We start from the raw sequence: 19,441 nt of genomic DNA, 5'->3' as shown, positions 1-19,441 counted from the left end.
GTTTGATTCCACTGGATTTGTTCACCATTTCCTACATTCTTAGGCCTAGAATAGATTTCCTGAACCCTATTCCTTAAGCCCATTTTTTAGTAAGAATTAAATCCAGAGCTTCATTGATAAATCTTAAGTTGTCAGTACAACTATTCCGCATCTTCATGATCAAAGAAGATAATCCTAACATTTGCATAAGTCCCCAAGTGAACATAGTAATTCACATTAACCATTGAGTTACCCACTCGTCAAGACCTGACATGTAGAAACTTTGGAATCATTTTAGTTGATCTCATCCTTAGCATCTGAAGTGATTTTGTTCAAGAGAGGGTAAATTACGTTGGTATTTTATTCTGAAATGTTATGTGCATAAAACACACATCAACAATACCTTGGTTACACAAAATTTTCTAAATCTTCTTGCTTTTTATCCATGAAAGATCATTGGTTACACATTTCCTAAGTCTTCTTGTCTTTTTATCAATGGAAGATCCTTGATTACATAAATCTCATAGTTGTTCGGAGATGCGTCTTTGACCCTTGGGATGCATCTTGAGGACGAAGACATGTCTCCCATACTTGAGACATCTCGAAATCTTGAAAATTAATAAAATATATGATTTTTTTTTTTGTGATACTAATATTTTTAATTTTACTATCAGCAAATTAATAAATTATATTAAAAAAAATAACGTCTCCAAATACCCCTATCTCGTATTTTTCAAAAAAAGACATGTCCATATCAATACCAACTCCCTACCAATACCAATACCAATCCCTATCCCAACCTTGATAATTCCTAAATCTTCATAAAAGGTCAGCAGTTACATAATTCCTAAATATTTTGTTATCTTTTTTCGCTTTTCTTATCTATGCCACCACAATTTTGCTCCTGTCTTTCACTTATTCACTCCTCCCTCCACTGTTGTATTCTTGTAGATATATTTCAAGAAAGCATATCACTTATACAAAAAGAAATGCAATATGCATACGTAACGTATGCTAATTTGATTATGTAACCAATTAGTAGGAAAGAAGAATATTATAGCCACCTACGACGGTAGAATAACTTGTTGGTTGGCGTATGTTCTTTTTCAATTTACAGAAAACATTCCTATCTGACATGGTTGGCTGATCAATTACTCTTACTTGTTAACAAAAAGCTATATTAATTGGAGGTCTCAGGTTTAAAAAAAATAAAATAAATAAAAAATAAAAAATAAATTCAAATCTGATATGATGTCTAGTGTTCTTCACGTAAGGAGATCTTAAGCTAAAATTATGATATAAATTATGAGATCAATGTTTCACATCACATTCTAGATCTATCATCAAAATGAAATAAAATCAGAACAATCAAAAGTCTCAAATTCCAATCAAACAGAAAAATTATGCTGGTATGAATCGAATATCTCAGATTAAAGTTCAAATCTGATATGATAGGATGGCTAGCGTTGAGGTCTTAAGTTCAAGTTGTGATATAAACAGAAGATTTTTTTTTCTTCACAAGTTTTTGCAGGTGGTCTCAGGTTCAAGTTGCAGTATAATGAATAGAAAGTCTCAAGTTCAAATCCACACAAAAAATTGTATCAGCAAGATGAGTAAACAGGCAGCAGCATTGCTGATGATGATTATCATGTTTGGATCTTTACCCAGAAAGAATGGCTGTCCTGTTGTCAATTCTAGCAGCGGAACATACCATGCAGGGCCTGTTAATGAATTGGACGCCAACATATTCAATTTTGCTCTGAATTTGGAGTACCTGGAGTGCGAATTTTTTCTTGGGGGTGTATATGGCAAGGGGCTTGATAGATTTGCAGCTAATCTCACAGGAGGTGGGCCTACCCCACTAGGCGTTCGTATAGCCAATCTCGATTCTCAAACTAGAGATATTGTCCAGCAATTTGCCTTCCAGGAAATCGGCCATATTAGGTTATAACATTTTTAGTATTGGTTTTTAGGGCTCAGAATTTATAGTTTTCCCTCCTCAATTGGGCATTGTTTGATCTATGACTTTTTTTGCAGAATAATTAGGGAGACTGTACAGGAAGCCATTCCTAGACCTCTGCTGGATTTGAGAGCAGAGACATGGGCAAAGTTCTTTGATGAAGCTGTGGGATTCAGACTCAATCCTCCATTTGATCCATATGCCAATTCTGTGAATTATGTGCTTGCTATGTATGTTGTTCCATACATGGGTTTGACAGCTTATGTTGGCTCCAATCCTAATATAACCTCACAGGCTGGAAAGCGGGTAAAGCTTTGAAACTTTCCCTCATCATCTTCAAGTGTCTAGTTCATGAATGAATGTTGGATCAGTGAGTTTGTTATCATCTGAGGAAAAAAATAGTGGATTGCAGATTTAGTTTCAGCCTGCACAATTAATCAGTTCAATAGTTAAATGCAAGGTTTTTAATAACTGTTCTTCTTTTCAGTGTTCTTGTTCTGGTGGTGTGATTTGATGTAATTATTGGTTGTTGCTCTCTTTTGATGTGTGATTCTTTCCACTTACCTTTTTAGCGTATCCAACATCATTATATAAATGATAATGTAAACAATTTTTCATAAAATATATATATATATAATTTATTTATCAATTTAAGTAATGTAAAATTATTAGTACTTGCTTGATCATTAAGTAATTTAATGCTTGAATCTTGAATAAGACTAGAGATTTGTTGTTACACCAATATCTGTAGGTGTTAATCTTCACCTAGACTTGGGATGGTAGTTAGTCCATAAGATCAACAAAATGTGCATCAGTCAGTCCAACACCTCCTTCCCAATACAAAAAGAGAATTCAACCTAGGTCAAAATTTTGATGTCATAACCAGACTTGAACAACACATTCTAAACTTTAACTACTGAAATCACATCTTTGCCTACTTAACATCTTCACCTATATAAAAAATATAACTAATCTACAAAATCAACTCCCAAAAATGTAATGATCAGTACAACAAAGAGTAACAGTCCCACCTCTTAATCTCTTTTTTTGGCAGTCAAAATCTCAAATCTTTCTTTGTCCTTACCATAGTGTCAGCACCAGGTGCACCTGCTACATAAGTTCTCACTCTCTCACCCATAATATAGTAAGCCAAGTCTTCAAATCAGTTGATATTAAAGCAGAGTCATTCATTTCCCATCTCTTCACATCGTTTTTTGATCTCAACACAGTGTCTGTATCAGGTGCTTCTCCCTCACCAAGTATAAACTCAAGTCCACAATCCACTGAATACAAAATAAACTTACACAATTATCTTTAATGCTCTACAAACTCATTTACAATGAATGTATAAAAACCCTAACTACTATTGAATGACTATTTTGTTGTGGGTTGCAGCTGTTAGCAGGTCTTCTGGGAGTGGAATCGGGGCAAGATGCAGTGATACGTTACTGGCTGTATGAGAGAGCACAACACAAGGTTTATCCCTATGCCTTCACTGTTGCAGAGATGACATCTTTCATTTCCAACCTTAGAAATTGCCTGGGAAAAACAGGCATTGTGGATGAAGGAATAATAGTTCCCCCACAACTCGGTGCAGAAGGGAAAGTGAGTGGTAACATTCTGTCAGCAGACGCCAACTCTCTGTCGTATAGCAGAACTCCGAGGGAAACGTTAAGGGCTGTGTACAGTACAGGAAATGAATCAAAACCTGGTGGGTTTTATCCACAGGGAGCCAATGGGTTTATTGCACGTAGTTATCTGCACCATTGACAGATTGCTTATTACTACATGCATGTGGGAATTGAACATCTACCTTAGGAAAAACAAAAGGAAGGAAGAATGAAGACCGGTGGGTGGAGGAGTTTTATTTGTTGTTTGTCTTAGGAAAAACTCTGGCTTGCTTGTAGTACAATTAATGGCAGTTATATAGAATGATAATAATATAATTCTGGTTCATTTAGCTATCTGGTATTGACAAGTTATATCACTTATTATTACATGTGGAATGGGATAACCAAACCAAAAACTCTTTCACAATTAATATCTATTTTTGAAAAACTTTTTTACATTAAAAACTAATTCATAGACTACATTCAATTTCCTAGAACTTCTATTACTAGTTTTTCTTCAAATTATGTAGATAACACATTAAATATTTTTGAAGTCTATTTTTACGCATTTTCATTTCCACACAGTTTTTTTTTTTTTGGGCAAAAGTCCGAGACCTATAATATATTAAATATAATAAAGGAGAGATTACAAAAAGGTGGTTGTCCCATCATAATATTGCACCCACCTTCATATCGATTATATATTATTATAATTTTTTGAGTCTAATTTTTTGTGATACTCCCCTTCCTTCCCATTCCATTGTGTCTTACACCATTATTTGATCTTAGCCTGGATATTCTATCTTTTCCATTAACCCTCTCTCATTTTTCCTTTCCTTCTAGTTTTTATAGGTGCCACTTCTTTAAAACTCCATTCCTCCCATAGTCCATTTCCTCCAATTAACATCACCCCTAACTCACATGTCCATCATTGTCCAATTAAATTTCTTCACAAAATCATCAAAAAACTCAACTAGTTATACCTTCCTCCATAATCCCATCCCAACCAATTTATAATTGTAGTGTCAAAAATTGCACCTAATGTGATTATCACACTTACACATTGCACCCGTGGTATTTATGACAAAAGCGTATGATTGGAATATTATTATCCCAACCTCATTGGTGGCAATGATAAAGTGTTAAACAACCTTTGGTTTGAAATTAGTAGAATTCAGTTGGACGATAATCCGGTGTGCAAACGTTTGTGTGATGCACAACGCACTAACATCCTAGCAATTTTCAAAATTCTTATCAAAAAAATTTGTGCATTCCATCATTGATGCATGTTGCAGCAACCAAATGTGTGTGTAATGTATCCTTCCACCCATTCAACCAAACAAAACCCTCTTTCTCCCTCATTATCACAACTTTGTTCTCACTTCTGTCCCACAAGATGTTGGTAATGTTCTCTTGCTTAGTGTCTTTTTTATAAAGCTATCTATAGGTATTTTATTTATCGTGATAAGGGTTTTCCTCCACAATGGGGATTTTTTTTATTACATGTCTATTGTTTGGATTGTTTATTTCCTATCTTATCTAGTTGTTTGTGGATCTCAAAAGACCAAACAAAGAGTTTGACTAAGGCACCCCCCTAAACAACTCCCAAAAAAATCACATGCCATTGTTTGTAGGTTTGAAGGCTCGATGAATTGGAAAGAGTTAGTAGGAAGTTATCAACTATTCTCATCGGGATGACAATGTGGGTATGTTGTTGTTTGTGTGATGCACTAACATCCATGGTTGAGATCAAATCCACCTAATGGCGACCTCTTTGACCTACATGCTTTTCATTTATAAAGACAAAACATTTTTTATCTTTTTGTATATTATTGTAATTAAGTGATTTTTGTTTACATCCTCTTTTCAAGTAAGTATAAATTTAATCATGTGATATAGAAACCCTTCATTATTTTTCCTTAGTTGTTTAGTTAGATCATTTGTGGTAACCGGGGGTTGTTTGCTCCTAAGACCCCGTTGTCTTGAGAGTAGCGAATCCTCTCATTTACTATTTTGTGAACCGGACATGAACTTGTTGGATCTTTTTATTTAGATTTTAATGTTTTCGATAATGTATTTTCAAGCAATATTTTGACATGTTAGATAATGCCCTAGATAATTTCCTAGAGGCATCTCCTTCTGGTCGAAAATCCATTAAACAAACTTCCTCATTAGAATGTTCTTCTTCACAAGATAAGAAGTCTACTAATGTAATCGTAGTCTTTGCTGCCTCCAGTAGGCCTAAGAGACCAGTCATTCATGTGATTCCAACTAGTCTCTCTCTGAAGAAAGTAATCTATGTTCATGGTGTTCATTTCAAAGATCACCACAAGATCTTTTCTTGATGTATGCACAATATATCACATCTAAGGTTCCTTATAAAACGGTAGTCCATATTTAGAACACTAAAATAAATAAGACATAACAAACCATACAAACAAAAATATTTAGGATTATCATCCCTTGCAATTAGTAAGCTGGCTAGAGACAAGTGATTGAACCTCAATCATAACATAAATTTTAAGGTATTTGGATTGGGTATAAAACAAGACAAATGAAGGATTAAGAGGGCCTTCATGGCTACAAATTAAGAGGTCAACTATAAGCAAAGAAGCAAAATATTGACTAGGGTTGAGATTGAAACATAAGGGCAAATTTTGGCACATGGTAAGACTAAAAATATAACCCATTAAAACTTATTTTTTGGGCAATTTATTAGTTATGTTAGAGTACTAAAGGACAAATGTAAGACCGATCTTTTTCATTTTTAAGATAAGTACCAACACTTGTTTCTATAACTTCTTTAGTTTCTATTTGAAGTCTATCCAATTTGAATTTCCTTCCACATTTTAGGGAAGAAATTAGAAAGATACTTGCATATTAGAGCATTAGATGGTCTATTTCTAAAAAGCTTGATCTTTTAAAAAATGTTTGAATGGGTTTTCATTAGAATTAGAAAAAATTCTTTTCAAGGAAACAATTAGGATTTAAGGACTTCTCTAGTGATTCTTCTTTTAAAAGTTATTTCCATAAACAATAACATAAAAATTAAAATCTCCTTCATCAATATATAAATAGCTTTATTCTTAAAAAAATCTCACAAATTAAAAAGATCAACACTTTTTATGAAAACCTATTTATAACATCTTTAAAATTTGAAATCCTCCTCAAATTAATTTTACCACATATTTCCATTCCTATACCTTCACAAAAGGAGGTCATTGATTACATAATTACTAGGTCTTGTCATTGTCCGTAGCAATTCACTTTATACAAAATTGCTAGGTCTTCTTATCATTTTGCGCATAAGGGATTATTGAGATTTAGTATTTTTGTACATATAAATTCAAAGATTCCTGGCTATGCGGTCATATATTTTTAGGGAAATATATGTATAAAAATTAATCATGAGATATGTTTCTTATATTTATGACAAAATATATGAACCAGTTCCCCTTCCTATTACGCCTTCGCGTTTTTGCTCCTTTACTCCTTTTAGGCGTTTTTAAGCAAGCATCACTTAAAGAAATACCATATCCATACGTAACCGAATATTAGTAAATGTGAATAGTATGGCAGCCTACCAGAGTTAGCTGCTATATATTGTTTTTTCAATTTACAGAAACCAACCATATCTGACATGGTTGGCTGAGCAATTACCATAAATGCTGTATAAATAGGTCTCAGGTCCAAGTATCATAAAAAGTTCAAATCTGATATGATAGGATGTCTAGTGTTCTTCGAGTAAGGAGGTCTTCTTAGATTCAAGTAGTGATATAAATAGATCTCTGATCTTCACAAAATTTTTAACGAGGTCTCATGTTCGAGTCGTAGTATAATGTATCAACAAGATGGGTAAACAGGCAAACAGCAATGCTGATGATGATTATCATGTTTGGATCTTTACCCAGAAAGAATGGCTGTCCTGTTGTCAATTCTAGCAGCGGAACATACCATGCAGGGCCAGTCAATGAATTGGAGGCCAACATATTCAATTTTGCTCTGAATTTGGAGTACCTGGAGTGTGAATTTTTTCTTGGGGGTGTATATGGCAAGGGGCTTGATAAATTTGCAGCTAATCTCACAGGAGGCGGGCCTACCCAACTAGGCGTTCGTATGGCCAATCTCGATTCTCAAACTAGAGATATTGTCCAGCAATTTGCCTTCCAGGAAATCGGCCATATTAGGTTATAACATTTTTAGTATTGGTTTTTAGGGCTCAGAATTTATAGTTTTCCCTACTCAATTGTGCATTGTCTGATCTATGATTTTTTTTCAGAATAATTAGGGAGACTGTACAGGAAGCCATTCCTAGACCTCTGCTGGATTTGAGAGCAGAAACATGGGCAAAGTTCTTTGATGAAGCTGTGGGATTCACACTCAATCCTCCATTTGATCCATATGCCAATTCTGTGAATTATGTGCTTGCTATGTATGTTGTTCTATACATGGGTTTGACAGCTTATGTTGGCTCCAATCCTAATATAACCTCAAAGGCTGGAAAGCGGGTAAAGCTTTGAAACTTTCCTTCGTCATCTTCAAGTGTCTAGTTAATGAATGAATGTTGGATCAGTGAGTTTGTTATCATCTGAGAAAAAAAATAGTGGATTGCAGATTTAGTTTCAGCCTGCACAACTAATCAGATCAATAGTTAAATGCAAGGTTTTCAATAACTGTTCTTCTTTTCAGTGTTCTTGTTCTGGTGGTGTGATTTGATGTAATTATTTTTATATATTGGGTTGTTGCTCTCTCTTGAAGTGTGATTCCACTCACTTTTTTACGTGTACCTAATATTATTTTATAAATAATAATGTAGACAATTTTTCATAAAAAAAAAATATTTTTATTTATTTATTAATTTAAGTATAAATAAAATGTACAATTATTAGTACTTGCTTGATTATTAAGTAATTTAATGTTTGAATCTTGAATAAGACTAGAGATTTGTTGTTACACCAATATATTTAGGTGTTAATCTTCACCTACATCTGGGATGGTAGTCAGTCAATGAGATCAACAAAATGTGCATCAGTTAGTCCAACAATTCCTTTTGAAGTTTTGAACACAATTCAAAGAGAATTCAACCTAGTTCAGATTTTGTTGTCACAATCAGACTTAAACAACACATTCTAAACTTTAATTTATTTAAAAAACTTATCTGAAATCACATCTTTGCCTACTTAACATCTTCATCTATATCAAAAATATAAATAATCTACAAAATCAACTCCCAAAAATGTGATGATCAGTACAACAAAAAGTAATAGTCAAAATCTCAAATCTTTCTTTTTCCTCACCATGGTGTCAGCACCAGGTGCACCTGCTACATAAGCTCTCACTCTCCCATCCAGAATATAGTAAGCCAAGTCTTTAAATCAGTTGATATTTAAGCAGAGCCATTCATTTCCCATCTCTTCACATCTTTTTTTGATCTCAACACGGTGTCTGTATCAGGTGCTTCTCCCTCACCAAGTATAAACTCAAGTCCACAATCCACTGAATACAAAATAAACTTACACAATTATCTCTAATGCTCTACAAACTCATTTACATTGACTGTATAAAAACCCTAACTACTATTGAATGACTATTTTGTTGTGGGTTGCAGCTGTTAGCAGGTCTTCTGGGAGTGGAATCGGGGCAAGATGCAGTGATACGTTACTGGCTGTATGAGAGAGCACAGCACAAGGTTTATCCCTATGCCTTCACTGTTGCAGAGATGACATCTTTCATTTCCAACCTTAGAAATTGCCTGGGAAAAACAGTCATTGTGGATGAAGGAAACATAGTTCCCCCACAACTTGGTGCTGAAGGAAAAGTGAGTGGTAACATTCTGTCAGCAGACGCCAACTCTCTGTCGTATAGCAGAACTCCGAGGGAGACGTTGAGGGTTGTGTACAGTACAGGAAATGAATCAAAACCTGGTGGGTTTTATCCACAGGGAGCCAATGGGTTTATTGCACGTAGCTATCTGCACCATTGACAGATTACTTATTACTACATGCATGTGGACTTGAACATCTACCTTTGGAAAAAGAAAAGGAAGGAAGAATGAAGACCAGTGGGTGGAGAAGTTTTATTTGTTCTGGATTGCTTGTATTACAATTAATGTCACTTATATGGAATGATAATAATATAATTCTGGTTCATTTAGCTATCTAGCATTGACAAGTTGCATCACTTATTACTACATGTCGAATGGGATAACCAAACCAAAAACTCTTTCACAATTAATATCTATTCTTTAAATTTTTTTTTACATTAAAAAGTAATTCATAGACTACATTCAATTTCCTAGTACTTTTATTAGTAGTTTTTTTTTCAAATTATGTAGATAACACATTAAATCTTTTTATTTTTAAGCATTTTCATTTCCACACACATCCTTACATGGATTATATATATTTTTTTGAATCTAATTTTTTTTTTTTGATACTCCCCTTCCTTCCCATTCCATTGTGTCTTCCACCATTATTTGATCTTAGGCTCGATATTCCATCTTTTCCATTAACTCTCTCTTATTTTTCATTTCCTTCTAGTTTTTCTAGGTGCCACTTCTTTAAAACTCTATTCCTCCCATACTCCAATTCTTCCACTTAACATCACCCCTAACTCACATGTCCATCATAGTCATATTAATTTTCTTCACAAAATCATCACAAAAATTATACCTTCCTTCATAATCCCATCTCAACCAGTTTACAATTGTAGTGTAAAAAATTGAACCTAATGTCAATATCACACTTACGCACGGTGTTTATGTGCATTGCTTGCTATGTATGTTGTTCCATACATGGGACTTACAGCTTATGTTGGCGCTAATCCTAATATAACATCATAGGTTGGAAAGCGAGTAATGCTTGGAAACTTTTCCTCATCGTCTTCAAGTGTCTAGTTCATGAATGAATGTTGGATTAGTGAGTTAGTAACCATCTGAGAAAAAAAAATGGTGGATTGTAGATTTAGGTTCAGCGTTTCTTAACAATTAATCAGTTCAACACCTCTCCAACATAATTCAAAGAGAATTCAACTTAGGTAAGGACTGTAGAATTTTGAACCTGACCTATCCTCTCTGAACCAGCTGATTAGAAAACAATAACATCAAAAATAATAAATTGCAAAAAGAAATCACAATTCAGAATAAAAAACAAAGTGCCTTGTTTTTTGGAATTGCACACACCAATTTCTTTATTGAAGCTTAATTAAAAAAATACATAGAGGCTGTATATATATAAAGGATTTGCAGCCTAGAAGAATTAATAATAACTGCAGTTCTAAATATATTCCTAGCATTGCATGGAAAGCTATTAAGGCTCTCAAACTAAAAAAAACAAACTACTCCCTAAATTAAGAATACAATAAGTGCATGCACAACATGCTTTATTTACTAAAAACAAACTCATGCAAAAAACAAAACTAAAAAAAGTCCTAAGGATTAATGCATGCTGGAGTACATGCTTTATTTGCATGAATAAACAAAAACTGATTTAAACTAAAAATAGCTTATGCATGGTGATGAATGGATAGATTCATGTCCAAACTGGAGCTGCATGGAGCTGCATGCTAGAGCAATATCAATTATCAACATACTCCCCCTTGATGCTGAGAGGGCTCACAATCTTTTCTCGTAGTGCTATAAACTGAGCTTTCGCAACCGCTTTGGTGAATATATCTGCTAGCTGATTCTGGGTGTTGATGTGCTTCAATTCAATATCCTTCTTCTGCACCAAATCTCGTATGAAGTGATATTTCAAATCAAAATGTTTTGTTCTGCTGTGATGAACCAGATTCTTAGCTAACTTGATGGCACTCACATTGTCACAATAAATTATTGTAGGTTGAATTTGTTTTTCTCCAATTTCTTCCAATACTTTTTTGAGCCAAAGAGCTTGTGTACCTACTGAGGTAATTGCAACATACTCTGCTTCTGTAGATGAGAGGGGAACAATACTTTTCTTTTTTGAGCTCCAGGTAATTAAACCAGAACCAAAAGAAAAACAATTTCCAGATGTAGATTTACGGTCATCCATACTACCTCCCCAATCTGAATCACTAAAGCCTACAAGATTGAACTTTTCAGAAGAGTAGTAATGAATACCAAAACTTAAATTCCCTTTCACATACCTCAAAATCCTCTTGGCTGCCTTCATATGTATTTCAGATGTATTTGTCATATACCTTGAAACAAGTGAAACTGAATAGGCAATATCAGGCCTCGTGTGAATTAGAAACATCAAGCTCCCCACAATACTTCTGTAAGTTGTCTCATCAACTAAATCAACGCCATCATCTTGACATAACAAAACTCCACGAACACTTGGAGTGGAGGCAGGGTTACAATCAGTCATATTAAATTTCTTCAGCATATCTTGTGCATACTTTGTTTGACAAATGAAAATCTCATCCTTACTTTGATAAACCTCCATTCCTAGAAAATATTTCATCAAACTAAGATCTTTCATCTCAAATTCTTTCATCATAGCAACTTTGAATTCATCTTTCATCTTAGAACTACTACCTATATACATAAGATCATCAACATACAAACTTATGATGAGTATATCAGTACCTTCTTGTTTGTAGTATAGGGTAGGATCACTCTTACTTCTCTAGAAGCCATTCTCCTGAAAGTATCCATCAATCTTGGCATACCACACTCTTGGTGCTTGCTTGAGGCCATACAAAGCCTTCTTCAACCTGTACACTTGATGCTCTTTTCCTTCCACTTCAAAACCTTGTGGCTGCTCCACATATACTTCCTCTTCTAAGTACCCATTCAAGAAGGCACTTTTCACGTCCATATGATGTATGCTCCACTTCTTCTGAGCTGCTAATGAAATCAACATTCTTATGGTCTCTTGTCTTGCTACTGGTGCAAATGTCTCTTCATAGTCAATCCCATACTTCTGTGTGAAGCCTTTAGCAACTAATCTTGTCTTATGTCTTTCAACACTCCCATCACTGTTAAATTTGGTCTTGTAGACCCATTTGGTGCCAATCTTTTTCTTCTCATGCGGGAGTTCTGTTAACTCCCAAGTGTCATTCCTATGAATGAAATCCATCTCTTCTTTCATGGCTTTTACCCAAACCTCATTAGTACATGCATCTTCAAAACATGATGGTTCAAAATTAGCCTTGGCTAATAAAGCAAAATTCACTATCTCACCTATTGGGTTTTCTTCATGTACTTGATTTCCACTCTTCTGATAGATATCACTCAATCTCCTTACCTTCCTTGTAGAACTTGGAGAAGAAGTTGGACTTGAACTTGGTACTAAAGAACTTGATGAAGGGTTGCTTGATGGAGTTAAACCACTGGATACAGAAACATTAGTTGGTTGCTTATGATCAATATTAGCAATTATATCATCATTCAAAATAGATTTTGGCTTCTCAACACGACCTTTTAAATGACCATAAACTCCCCCTTCATAAAAAATTACATCTCTTGAGACAATAAGCTTATTAGTGATGGGATTATAAAATCTATAAGCCTTGCTTTTCTCACTATACCCAATAAAAATATATGACTCACTCTTTGCATCTAACTTCTGTCTATTCTGATCAGGTACATGCACATAAGCTCAACAACCAAAAACTTTGAAATGATTAACATTAGGCCTTTTTTCATACCAAGTTTCATAAGGAGTCATCTTTTCTAGTGCACTGGTGGGGCTACGGTTGAGGATGCACACCGTTGTAGCAACTGTATCTCCCCAATAAGAATTGTTCAATCCCTTGGTTTGTAACATGCACCTTGCCATTTCAACCACAGTACGATTCTTCCTTTCAACTACTCCATTATGTTGAGGTGTGTATGCAGTAGTAAGTTGCCTCTTGATGCTATTAAAATCACAATAACTTTGGGAAGCCTTTGAGCAAGACTCTCCTCCACGATTAGCCCTTAAACATTTGATCTTGCACCCTTTCTCATTTTCCACAAGGGCTTTAAACTTCTTGAATGTATCCAAGGCTTCATCTTTGGCCTTCAAAAAATATACCCAACAATTTCGTGAGTAATCATCAATAAAAGTGATGAAATATGATGACTTACCCAAACTCTTAGTCTGCATAGGACCACATATATCTGAATGAACAAGCAGAAGTGGGTGATGAGCCCTCCATGCATTGCCCTTTGGAAACTTTTCTCTTGCATGCTTTCCTTTAGCACAACCTTCACAAACCTCCTTGTGTTCCTCAACCTTGGGCAAACCAGAAACTAATGCATGTGAGGTTAGAAACTTCAAACTATGAAAATTTAAATGCCCATACCTGAGATGCCATAACCAACTTGAATCCTCATAAGCCATATTTGCCAAACTGTTGTTATTCTCACCAAACCTCAAGGGGAACATCCTATTTCTTGTCATAGGAACAACAATGATCACCCTATTATCCTTATTCTTATCATATATAGTACAAGTCTTATTCTCAAAGACTACTTTATAATTTTTCTCACATAGCTGCCCAACACTTAACACATTGTGCTTCAATTGTGGAGTATAATAAATATCATGAATACTCTTTATACCTTCTTTTGTTTGGACCTCCATAGCTCCTTTGGCAACAACCTCCAATGATTTATCATCACCAAGCCGGATTTTGAATTTGAAACTTCCATCCTTTGTTGAGAACAACTTCTCATTCCCTGTCATATGGTTAGAGCATCCAAAATCTAGGTACCAAACATCTTTACTAGTATTTTCACCCTTGGCATAAGATAAAAATAAGTTATCAGGAGGATTCTCACTACTTTCTTGAGCCTAGTTAGCACTTTTACCTTCTTTCAATCTACATTCTCTTTCATAGTGGCCATACCTATTACAATGGTAACATTGAACATTTCTCTTATCAAATATGCCTCTAACTCTTCCTCTGAAACCATCTCTTCCTCTTGAGCCACCTCTTCCTCTACCTCTTGAAGAATTTTGGCTTTGCCCTTTACCTTGGTCTTGATTGATTTGGGTACTACTGTTGCTTGCATCTTCATTTTTTGTGATTAGCAATTTAGAGGAAAACACTTTCTCTACACCTTCAAAAGAATCTTTCAATCTTTCTTCATGGGACATCAGGGATCCAACTAGTTGATCAAACTGTAGTTTTGTCAAATCTTTTCTTTCTTCTATGATTATTGCTACATGATTCCATCTGGGTGTCAAAGATCTCAACACCTTTTTAATCAAAACTTCATTGCTTACAATTTCCCCAAATGTAGCCATTTTATTGACCACATCTTTGACTCTAACACAATAATCACTTATACTTTCAGCTTCTTGCATCTTCAAATTTTTGAATTTTTGCTTCAATGTCTGAAGCTTGACCACTTTAACTTGATCACTACCCTGGTAAGCTTCTTGTAGAGTCTTCCAGGCATCTTTGACAGTTGTTGCTCCTGATATTCTTGGAAATAACCTCTTATCAAGAGCTATCTGAATGTGAAACAAAGCTTGAGCATTCTTTTTCCTTGCTTCCTTTCTTGTTGTTCTTTCATTGGCTGTAAGGGCATTCCAATCAGCTGGCTCTTCATAACCTGATTCAATAATCTCCCACAAATCTTTTCCAATAAAAAAGGTTAGCATCTTAATGTACCAATAATCATAATCATTCCCATCAAATTTTGGAACAGACATATTGTTTGAATTCGACATGATCAACTTTGGCGAAATTCCAACAATAAAACTTTAACCCAAAACAATTTTACCTGCTTTAATACCATTTGTAGAATTTTGAGCCTGACCTATCCTCTCTGAACCAACTGATTAACAAACAATAACAACAAAAAGAATAAATTGCAAAAAGAAATCACAATTCAGAATAAAAAACAAAGTGCCCTGTTTTTTTGGAATTGCACACACCAATTTCTTTATTGAAGTTTAATTAAAAAATTACATAGACGCTGTATATATATATAAAGGATTTGCAGCCTAGAAGAATTAATAATAACTTCAGTTCTAAATATATTCCTAGCATTGCATGGAAAGCCACCAAGGCTCTCAAACTAAAAAAAATAAACTACTCCCTAAATTAAGAATGCAATAAGTGCAAAAAACAAAACTAAAAAAAGTCCTAAGATTAATGCATGCTGAAGTACATGTTTTATTTTCATGAATAAACAAAAATTGATTTAAACTAAAAATAGCTTATAGATGATGATGAATGGATATATTCATATGCAAACTGGAGCTGCATGGAACTGATGGTACAGCCAGAATCTAAGCTTAAACTATTTAGGTAACTCATTTGAAAATCATATCTTTAATCTACAAGATCTAACCCCCAAAAATGTGATGTTCCGTACAATAAAAAGTAACAGTCCCACCTCCTAATCTCTTTTTTGTGGCAGTCAAAATCTCAAATCTTTCTTTGTCCTCACCGTGGTGCCATCTACTGCATAAGCTCTTACTCTCTAACCCAGAATATAGTAAGCCACGTCTTCAAATCAGTTGACATTTAAGCATAGCCTGAGCCGTTCATTTCCATGCTCTTCACATCTTTCTTTGCCCCTCACCCAATATAAACTGAGCCCCCAATCCACTGAATACAAAATAAACTTACACAATTATCTTTAATTCTCTACAAACTCATTTACGTTGACTGTATAAAAGCCCTAACTACTATTGAATGACTATTTTGTTGTGGGTTGCAGCTGTTAGCAGGTCTTCTGGGAGTGGAATCGAGGCAAGATGCAGTGATACGTTACTGGCTGTATGAGAGAGCACAACAAAAGGTTTATCCCTATGCCTTCACTGTTGCAGAGATGACAGGTTTCATTTCCAACCTTAGAAACTGCCTGGGAAAAACAGGCATTGTGGATGAAGGAATAATAGTTCTCCCACAACTCGGTGCAGAAGGGAAAGTGAGTAGTAACATTCTGTCAGCAGACACCAACTCTCGGTCGTATAGCAGAACTCCGAGGGAAACGTTAAGGGCTGTGTACAGTACAGGAAATGAATAAAAACCTGGCGGGTTTTATCCACAGGGAGCCAATGGGTTTATGGCACGTAGCTATCTGCAGCATTGATTGGTTACGTTACTCATTACTGCATGTAGAATGGGATAACCAAACAAAAAAATTCCTTCACAATTGAACATCTACCTTTGGAAAAAGAAAGAAAGAAGACCAGTGGGTGAAGGAGCATCAAAAATAAACATTCCTTCCTGTTTTATTCTTAGAAAAAGGTCATTGTTTGTCAAAGGAAAAATTCTGGTTGGCTTGAATTACAATTATTGGCAGGTATATAGAATGGAGATAATATAATTCTGGTTCATTTAGCTATATGCAGCATTGACAAGTTACATTCATGTGGAATGGGATAACCAAACTAAAAACTCTTTCATAAATAATCTTTTTTCTGGAAACACAAAGAAAGAAAAAAGACCAGCCTGTGGACGAGTAGAAGTTCAGTCTATGGCTCATGTTTTCTTACCAGATAGCTAAAGAGTCTCCCTTTGATATAAAATCTTCCATCAAAAAATATATATAATATAATTTATTTTGTTTAGATTTTGAAGATATGTCTTCATATCATTACTTTGAATTATATATTTTTATCATTTTTAATCTAACAAAAAAGTTAATTAAAACATATTCATAAATAAAAAATATACCAGAACATATTATTCCTTTAAGATGATATTTTATAGAAGAAAAAATAGAACATTTATAGTAATTAAATAAATACTATTATGCACACACACCCACACACACACATACACACACACATATATATATAGAGAGAGAGAGAATATATATATGTATACATGTACATATACATACATATATGTACATATATACATATACATACATATATACATATGTATACATATGTATTTATGTATATATACAGTATATGTATGTATATATGTATGTGTATATACATATACATATGTATATGTACACACACACACACACACACACACACACACACACACATATACATATGTATATACATATATGTGTGTGTGTGTAGTCCAAGCACATAAATTTTTCAATTGGGATCAATATCATAAGCATAATCAATATATTATAAACATAATCAAATCATCATGAACATAGTCATTCATGGAATCATACATGTATAAACACTGGAATGATAAGTTCACATAATAATCATACTATCAAAATGCTATAACTGTATAAAAGGTTTCACTATGCAAAAACAAAAGAATGATGGTTGTGCTCTTTATATTTATTTTCTTATTCTTTTTAGATGTTTTCCATTTCCAAATTGTTATCATGACACCTAGTTTTTTGGTTCATTGGTTTTATTTTAGTACTTCATGTTGAATGACATTCAATAATACTCATATGGGTCTATGAAGGTTCCTTAGTAACTTGGTTGCCCCTTATTCTTCTCATTTTTTTGGAACAAGGGGATCTTTTTTATCCTATTCCATCTTAGATCTCTTGAATAGTATTATCGTAGGTGTGGCAAATCACTGATCTATGGATGTTATGGAGGCCTCTCATTTAGTCCTCCCAGTTCTCCTTGTGCACATAGTATTGTCTTATTTTATCTCTACAATCAATCATAGCCTATAACCTTGTTGTAAATTGAAATTAGGAATTAGGTAGGATTCATGAGTAGCCTCTCTATCTCCTCACTTGATCAATGTTTTTCTCAATTCCCCCTCACTCCAACTTGAAATCTAAATTAAAACGGTCTTCATGGATCCTTCTCCAAGAATAAAGCTCATGATTCCAATGAAATAGTTTTGGTGCCAATGGAATAACATATCACCTCTTAGAGAAAGATAATATGCCGCTTTTGGCCAAACCCCGACACTCTGATTTTAACCCCCTTTTTGAGAAGTTCAACAAAATTTCGGTTTGGGTTCGGCTTCCTTACCTTCCTCTCCATTTGTGGGATGATTCTCTCTTTGAGGAAATAGGTGATGTTATTGGGAGTTTCATTATGGTGGATAATGAATCCTTTGGGCTTTATCATACTACTTTTTCTCTCATTCTGGTGGAGTTAGATGTGTCTAAGGGACTACCAAATGAGATTGTCATTTATTCCTCTTTTGGCAGTTGGGTCCAAACTTTGGACTACAAAGGTTTTCCTTTCAGGTGTCGTAGATGCTTTAAAATTGGCCATGCGGCTGGGAATTGTGGGCTTGAGAAGAAGAATCCTATGGCCTCATGGTGGTCGGGGGCCTCATACCAACATTACACAATAAAGAAATATTTGGACTCTTCTAAAGAGTCGTTGGATGTTGGGATTTCTACTATGGTTGGTTTGGTTTCTTTAATGGTGATGAAAGATTCTTCAGATGCCATAAAGGATGTTTCAGTGATTAAAGATGTTGTGATACAAGATGTTGCCGTCTCTTCTGCTGAAAATGGTTTATTGTCTCTTACCCTGCACGATCATTGTTTCTCCCTCTACTGTTGCTCTTTCTTCCATTCCGGATAGATCGATGCTGGGCTCTTCGGATTGGTCTGTTGTAGCAGCTAAAGTTGAAGAAGGATGGATTACTGTAAAGGGAAAGCATTCAAAGACGTCCAAGACTTCTTTTGATATGACTCTTCATTCCTGATTAGAGCCATTTATGTTTCATTTTATATCATGTTTTAGCCTATTTCATATGCTTTCATACCCATTCCCATAGTTCATTTCCATTCCATATTATATCATTTTACCATTTTATGTTGCATATGATTTATATAGATAAGTAATATTTAATTTAGTTTTCAGATAAAATACTTGAATAATAAATATTAGATTATATTAACTAACAAGCATTTTCATGTTAGCTTTGGAAAATAATGAGAGAACAAAATTCCTACACCCCGTGGATATACTTGGCAACAAATAATTCCAACTATTAATTATTTGTTTTACTAAATATTAGCTATCTTGTTGTAACAACAAACAATTTATTTTTGTAC

At 34.5% G+C, this 19,441-nt stretch overlaps 2 protein-coding genes and 1 pseudogene across 4 annotated transcripts; all 3 read left to right on the top strand.

Moving 5' to 3' along the window:
* The first annotated feature begins 1,309 nt into the window (after positions 1-1,309).
* Positions 1,310-3,899, top strand: LOC131067919 (ferritin-like catalase Nec2). Of its 3 annotated transcripts, none has more exons than XM_058003080.2 (4): positions 1,310-1,388; positions 1,502-1,923; positions 2,017-2,245; positions 3,335-3,899. In XM_058003080.2, the coding sequence occupies exons 1-4, from the start codon at positions 1,383-1,385 to the stop codon at positions 3,707-3,709; spliced, it is 1,032 nt and encodes a 343-aa protein (XP_057859063.2). In that variant the 5' UTR covers positions 1,310-1,382; the 3' UTR covers positions 3,710-3,899. The 3 variants fall into 3 exon arrangements, with proteins under 3 accessions (XP_057859063.2, XP_057859064.2, XP_057859062.2); XM_058003081.2 differs by having other exon boundaries at positions 1,322-1,388; positions 1,511-1,923; XM_058003079.2 differs by lacking the exon at positions 1,310-1,388 and having other exon boundaries at positions 1,401-1,923.
* A 3,215-nt stretch (positions 3,900-7,114) lies between these two features.
* LOC131067918 (ferritin-like catalase Nec2) lies at positions 7,115-9,687 on the top strand. Its single transcript, XM_058003078.2, has 3 exons — positions 7,115-7,736; positions 7,829-8,057; positions 9,158-9,687. The coding sequence occupies exons 1-3, from the start codon at positions 7,423-7,425 to the stop codon at positions 9,530-9,532; spliced, it is 918 nt and encodes a 305-aa protein (XP_057859061.2). The 5' UTR covers positions 7,115-7,422; the 3' UTR covers positions 9,533-9,687.
* Positions 9,688-10,309: 622 nt separating this feature from the next.
* On the top strand, positions 10,310-16,570 carry LOC131067936 (ferritin-like catalase Nec2; annotated as a pseudogene).
* Positions 16,571-19,441: the final 2,871 nt, after the last annotated feature.

Source organism: Cryptomeria japonica, chromosome 6 (assembly GCF_030272615.1).
Source record: "Cryptomeria japonica chromosome 6, Sugi_1.0, whole genome shotgun sequence".
NCBI lineage: Eukaryota > Viridiplantae > Streptophyta > Pinopsida > Cupressales > Cupressaceae > Cryptomeria > Cryptomeria japonica.
Note: the sequence above shows the minus strand (reverse complement) of the source record. Positions and strands in the feature narration are given on the sequence as shown.